Source organism: Otolemur garnettii, unplaced genomic scaffold, assembly GCF_000181295.1.
Source record: "Otolemur garnettii isolate 467f Iridium unplaced genomic scaffold, OtoGar3 scaffold00111, whole genome shotgun sequence".
NCBI classification, from domain to species: Eukaryota; Metazoa; Chordata; class Mammalia; order Primates; family Galagidae; genus Otolemur; species Otolemur garnettii.
Genome location: NW_003852506.1, coordinates 5961389 through 5968641, shown reverse-complemented (window position 1 = coordinate 5968641; position 7253 = coordinate 5961389). Strand labels below are relative to the sequence as shown.

At 39.4% G+C, this 7253-nt stretch overlaps 1 protein-coding gene across 1 annotated transcript in view; it reads right to left on the bottom strand.

The window, feature by feature from the left end:
* The window catches only part of GRIK1 (glutamate ionotropic receptor kainate type subunit 1), a 380233-nt gene that overhangs the window by 37185 nt on the left and 335795 nt on the right, over positions 1-7253 (bottom strand). Inside the window, exon 12 of the mRNA XM_023517450.1 lies at positions 1759-1877. Coding sequence (XP_023373218.1) covers positions 1759-1877 — 119 coding nt within the window. The remainder of the gene's footprint in view (positions 1-1758; positions 1878-7253) is intronic.

Genomic DNA, 7253 nt, shown 5'->3' with positions numbered 1-7253 from the left:
GAGACAGTCCTTGCTGAAGTCCCTTTAGTGCCTTTTACGGCAGACATGACAGCCAATCCTGATCCAGACTTTGCTCACGCTCTGTAGAAAAGAGAAAGTCTGAGCATCACATTAGAGAAAAAGTTAAACAAAATGGTTTCCAATCGAGTACAGTGCCAAGGTTCCGCTACCAAGAGAGAGCGCAAGAGAGGAGAGCATGTTTGAGGTCACATGCTTAAGGACAGATGCACTAACAGTCACAAGCACCACCAGTTTGTACACAGAAACATTTGTTGTCCCTGACAAATATTTGTGAACTTCTTGAAAGACAAGCAGAGTCTGGTTGGGGCTGACTGTCATGTACCCAAGGTAGTGGTAACTAATAGACACTGCATCCCACAGTTTGCTGTGGATGATGGTAAACTCCAAACAGGTAGAAGATGAAAGAGAAGTTCTGGGGGCAGGTGTGCTCCCATGACAGAAGGCGTTCGGGTCAGGTATCTTGCAGACCTGCTCCAGGCTGTGAAAAGTAAATGTGTATTTTTCTAGTCTAAAGACTGGAGATGGTAAGATGTAGGGAGGGGTGTCTCCTTCACTCTTAAAGTAATTTTTTTCAAGATAAATATTCTAAAAATTAAATGCATTGGTTAAGGAGCAGATGGCTTCTAATGGAATGTCTTGCAGGATTTATGGCTAGGTGCTATACTTTATGCAAGCGATTTCTCGTAAATCAGATGATGTCTATACCTGTGTAGCAGGGCCCACGGAAACTGGGCTTAATTGTGTAATAGATGATTTGCCACTTTCTTCAACTATTTGGCATTTCCACACTACAGACTCTCTCCTCTAATTTGAAGACCCGCAATATAAACATTTCAGATAGCGTGGTAACTCCCTAATGAGAAACCTGAGGGTTCAGTTCCAAATAGCAAACACATTTAATGTGTATCCCAGTTGAATTTTCTTTTGCCAATTTATTTTGCAGCTGATAGTCAAATGAGCAGATATCCCCCAACACAACAGCATCTGTGACTTATGATTTTCTTAAATTCGTGCATTTAATCTTAGAAGCTTTTCTATTCCATATGGCTGGAATCAAAGCGGAAGAAAATGCACAAAAGAGATGGATTTTTTCCAAAAGTTAAAACAATTTCTTCCCCCTACCAAAGCAAAATTCCCCAAGTCATAGAACCTGTATAAAATAGATTACATTTCTATGGTTGAATTTGATTTTCCCAACCCCTACAGTTTATTGTTGCTATGGTTACCTATGGAGGGAGAGTATGAAATAGTTCTGGGAAGCTGAGGTGAATCTCAGTAGTCTGTCAGAGTGGTAATTAGGTAGAAGTTCTAGTGTCAGTGGTTGGAGGATTTGAAGTTATTTTAATCTTCAAAGGATTTACATGTCACTCCTTTTAAACCTCTGACTTGAAGAGTTATGGCCAAAAAGGAGAACAATGACTTCTCCATCTATACAAGTTTGTAAACAATTTCTAAGATACCGTATCCTTTGATACCCGCAGGAAAATTTGTCCTCACTACTTGATAACAGTGTTTTAGATATGTAGCAAGGGAGATCCATTAGTTGATTTTTCTTTTTTTTTTTCTTTTTGCTTTTTCGTTGTCTTTGTAACTGGCTAGAACGTCAGTTGCTATTTTTTTCTTTATTCCTGAGATGTTATTTGAGCCTACTTTCTAATTTCATGGTGGAGTTTACCAGCACCAAAGCCGGTCAGCAGACTGTGGGATGCGTGCGACCAAGATGGGCAACCGGTGTACCTTGCTGCATGAGAGCTCCAACTCCAAACCAGAAACTGTTTAGTAAAGTAAAATTGTTTTCCACCACATCTGAGTCGGGGTTGCACGGGTGGGGGTTATACCACTCATAGGGTGTAAACCTGTGGTAGTTAACAGAAACAGCCTGTAAATATCAGGTAAACACAGGGGGTAGGACAATACTTGCTCAGCAGTGCAGAGACTTCAACAGTTAATGCCGAACGCTTCAGACCAAAGAGGAAAAGCCATAGTCACAAACTTACAGCTGTGGCGGGCCAAGCGCAAAGAGCCTTGAGCTGTTAGTATTTACCAGAATTCTTATTTCTAGGCAAAGCCATTGGTGAGCTGGAATGGTTCTCCTCAGATCTATGTCTACAGAATTCTTCTGAGTTTCCAGTTTCCATTTTACTGAACAACTAGACGAACTGCAAAGAAAGGTTTACTCATCCCAAGTATTTACCCCACCAAGTAGCAATGAGAGCGACAGACACACACTTTGCTGCACAGGAGCTACAAAGCCCATGTTGCTGGGTCCCGTGGGAGACAGAGGAAGAGGGCGGCTCGCCCCTAAGGGTTTCTATGGGCCGCTGCTGAGCAGGAGTCCAAGTGGTCCAGTAAGTTCACAAGGCATCCAAGGGGCTGGTGTAAGGCTAAAACGATTAGGGAACAAAAACAAGAACTGGATTTGGGATGTGTTGGATACTTTGGGGATAATACATGGGAAAATATAATTCTTCAATGAAGAAAAAAAGTTCAGCTTGGAAGGCTCACTGCCCGGGCTTAGTGGTACGGTAGTATTAACTCCTCCCTAGAGCATTTTAAGCTCATCGTTTCCTCGTGATTTATTTTTAACATAATTATTTTCAGAACTATGGGTCTGTGGTGACTTAATCACCAGTACTGCTTAGGTAAGAAAAATGTTCTCTATGGCATTACCATAGCTCTACCTGCAAGGTAGTGAGCCACAGGCAGTAACATTTTCTAGAAAAATAACTGTAGTCTTGAAGTCAACCTTGAACATGGTGCTCAATCTCTCTGATCTCAATGTCCTTATTTGTAAAAAGAAGAGAATCCAGGTATTAATGAGAGTGTGCATAAAATGAATCCTGTCGAACTGAATATACTTATGTTTTTTTCTCTACTTTCTAAGCATCTATCTGACCTGTGTAGCCCAGAGGACATCTCTGCTCTGTGGTCACTGGGGAGGCTGTCTTGCCAAGTGGTACCATTTTTTTTCCCAAAGAGACATTGGCAGGTACTCAGCAAAGAGATCTGGAAATGATTTAAATTGCAGTAATTCTTAGCACTGGAAGCTTCGTCATTTGCCATTGGGTCCTTTTAATGCTGGCGAGAGTGTTAGAGTAATGTTAAAACACCGTAAAGGCAGTGAGAACATATGGAGCACTCGCCAGCCATAAGGTTTCAGCAGTAAACAATAGCAGGTTGCTGATACATCAGGGAGAGATGGGCTTACGGTAAATACCTTACCTACAGTGGAGGGCAGGGCATACTGTGCATCATGTACAAGGAACTGGGCAGACAGTTCCTCTTAATGAAAAACTATTCTCCACACCCCTGGACACATTCTAGAAAGTGTACAGCATCTCCTGAGTGAGCCTTAGAGGAACTGGTCTAACAGCCTGGTAGGTTACCCCACCGTAACGGTATCCAATTCATTACTGTGGCTTCTCCATGTCTGCAGGGGGTACCGTGCAGGGTCCTACCGAGCTGATGAATATAGCTTTAATTGACAATGCCACGCCAATACATTTTAATTAGTGTTTGAACAATATAATTAAGTTTTGAATTTATGCACTATTATAACTCTAGTAGTTTGCTGAGCTGAAGGAATGAATACCAATATTAATGAACCTACTAATTGAACCAGTGTGCAGAGTAAAGATGCTGTTGCTTAAACAGTGTCATTGTCACTTGTACAATAATATCAAAGCATTAATTGCAATAAATTAGGAGGCTTATGCATTGAAGAGAAGTTCTTTTTTCTTTTTCCAAATAGACTGTAAAACCTGGCAACCACCAGCCCCCGGGTATGCTGGTATTTCTGCCTCAGATAAGCTCTGATCAGTGAGCTCATTCCTTCCCTCTTTGGAATACTGCTTTTAACTTGGTCTTGTTTCCATATTTCATACTTTGCACTTATAAGTCAGCAAATTAATCTAATTCTTTATGGCCACAAGAAAAGCTGTGTAAACAGCAATGTGATTCTGCTTGCTCTGTGGAGCTATTTTTAGGTTCTTTCTCTTTGGGGTTCCGAGTGACTTGGGGAATGTGAGACTGATGAATATTAAATGATAACATGATGCTGTGTTGTAAGACACTGGCTTCTTAGAAGGCAGTAGTAGATCTACCTGTTGCCTGGATGTAGCTATTTCAGCTTGGATCTCCTAACGCCTGCTTAAATAGCCCGTGTGACAGCAGGTCAACATTAGGAAGTCTGGGGGAAAGATTAATATGTGATAGTCTGAAACTGCTATTTCCAAATGACTCCCAGGAAATCAATACTGATCTTTAGTAAAATGTTAGAGAAAGCAACAAACGTGCTTAGAACTTGTGTCAAAATTTCCATATGGAACAGTCACCTATGCTGGAACGGGAAGGCTCATTTGAGGTTTGTGTTTACATATGCTAGGCTAATACTAGAATGGAAGATATAAAACAATCCTAACACTCAAGTTTTCTAATTAAGGGACTATCTTTTTGTGGCTGAGAACAGACAGTAGGCTGCACTGAAGAGAGGAAATCATCCATCTTTCATAGAAGAGTGCTCTGTTTAACATAATGACTGGGCTCGTGTTGCAACCTTAGAATTTACTTTCAAGAGCATCTTTGATTGTTATTTATCTTTTGCCAAATGACAATTTTTTTTAAATGGTCATTTTTAAGAAGAAAAACATAATTAAAAAGTGTAAGCAGACAGTCTATCAGGAAATTTGGCCTTTTAAAATTGTGTTTATGATTGACATAATTCCTTGGTGTTAGATATTTTTTAAAAAGTAGGAAAATATGTCAATGACAAAACCAAAACCCAACATGCGACCTTGTTAAAAGTCACGGTCATTAAAATTTTATATTATTTTCCATAGTTTGTCTTATTAAAGTCTGCAACTTTATAAATTTGATTCAGTTCAGTGAACAATTTTTGAACATCTATCTGGAGAGGGCCTTAACTTAGATTCCTTGTTGGAGCTTTATTTCCCCCCCTTTAAAAAAACAAAAAGGATATACTTCTCAATGTAAATTCAAAAGCCCCTCTGGAGCCAAAGATGATTCTGAAATTAATTGTTTTTATCTCGATGTCATTAGATTTGACTGTAGACTTTAGATGGTAACCAAAAATCATTTTGCATCTTAGCTTATGGGTGAAGAGAGATTTGTGTTTATGATCTCAAACTGTGATAGTGGGAAGTAAAAATGAATTGGCACACTTATTCAACTAGAATTTTGTTTTGGGAAGTCGCCTCTGAAGTACATTTAGTAGCTTTATAAAGTAGAATCAGGGGTGATTCAAAGGTGCAGAGAAGGTGAACGCAGTTTAGAGTGCTGTCTCCGTGACGGTGCACCTGCCAACAGCCAAGAGTTATTTTCTGTATTTTTTATATTTATTCACCATGCCATTTGCAAGTTTGCATGAATCACTTCCCTACCAAGAGGGTAATGGAAGGGGAGACAAGGAGAATGAGCTAATTAAGGAAGGGCTGCTTTATAAATGGTACCGTCAGAGAGTAGGGAATCCTGGGCGGCTGCATCAATTTGTGTGCGGGGAGGGGTGCTGGGAACTTAGTAGGAATACAGTGTGTAAAGTCAGAAAAGGTAGAGGTCTGGGTTTCCAAGAGCTTATGGTGTAACAGTCAAAACAGGGAGAGAAAAACTACTGAATGTACACTAATCTGACATATTCTGATGACAAAAATAAGGTGAGTTAAGGGCATCTGAAAAGATGGAGTGTAAACGGGTACTTTTAGCCTGGGTGCCTCTGAGAACTCTCATGCTGCTGCCATGTCTTTTTCTCCCACTGACTTTGTTCCAGTCACTATAATAAATAATGTACTTGCTCATTAGCAAGGTCTTGTCTGTTCTGTTCATTAGCATCCCCACCTGGACAGGTGCACATGCGGGCAAATATGGAAACTCACTTTGCTTTTGCCCTGTGCTTCTTGGATTACTCTAATATCACCCAGCTGGTGTTGGCCTCAGGGCAGAGGTACATAAACACACCAGCACAGACTGCTTGTTAGACAGCACCTCAGGGTAGTCATTTATTAACGGGCTATTCCAGGGCAGCATTAACTTTACTTAGGAGCCAGTAACGAGAAATACACTTCCAAAGGGGAACAATTTACTTTTGCAAAATTTGATTTCCAAACCAATATTTTCTTTATTAGTTTTAAGCATAGTTTCTCAACCATGGCACTAGTGACCGTTGTAGTGCAGAGCTCCTCCTTGTGTGTTTTTGGGGTGGGGTGGGGGGTTGGTCCTCATGCACACCTTGTGATGTTTAGCAGCATTCTTGGACTCCATCCATTTGATACCCATAGTGCTCACAACCTCTAGTCATGACAACCTAAAAAGATATTTGCAGACATTTCTAGATATTCCCTGGAGGACAAAAATCTGTCCCAGTTGAGAACCACCAATCTAGAATATTAGTCCATGAAAGGATAATGTCACCATATTCCTGTTAATATTTTATTTTCTGAAGTAAGGCATATGGGAAGAGAGCTTTGGTCACTATTTAAAGGTATAAAATCTTGGATATAGTATTGTTACACTTTATAAGTTATAGAGAATTTCAACACATCCACTTCATATTGAATATGTAAATACCCACATGTGAGACCACACATTTATTCATTTCGATTATGTCTGCCTTGGAAATGTTTAAGACCTTTTCACTCTGGGTTATTTTTCCAAGCTTTCTTTATAATTACACTAGGGAAAAAGTTACCTGGCATTAATCATAGCCAGACAGAGGACAGTGACACAGAGCTAGCATGAAGAAATATTTCTCTTAGAAATTCCTAGAGGGAAAACAAAAATTGATTAGGGAAAAAGTTCACTGAGTTTTGTTGAAAGGTGGAAAGATTGAAAACAAGTAGGGAAAATCCAAAAGCAATTTTTTTATATGTAATTTATATAAGGATAGCAAATGTTTAAGCCAACAGAAAGCTAGAACAGCTGTTTCAAATTCCGCATCAAAGTTATTTAGAAAACAAAATCTACCACAAGGTATCAAAATCATTTGAAGAATTGTGTAAAGCAGTCTGATTAAATATAGAATTCAATCTCAAAAAATGAAATCTCAACTGAGTCATCTTACTGGTAGGAGTGTAGAGATGTCATGCCTCCAGACGCTAAATGTAAACAAACTTTCCTGTAAGCTTTATTTCTGTTAACTCTCTAATGTTTTTAAAAATAAATTTCATAGAATTTTCAAAGTATTTTCTTTATCCCTGAGGATTTCATGAACTTCTTATTCC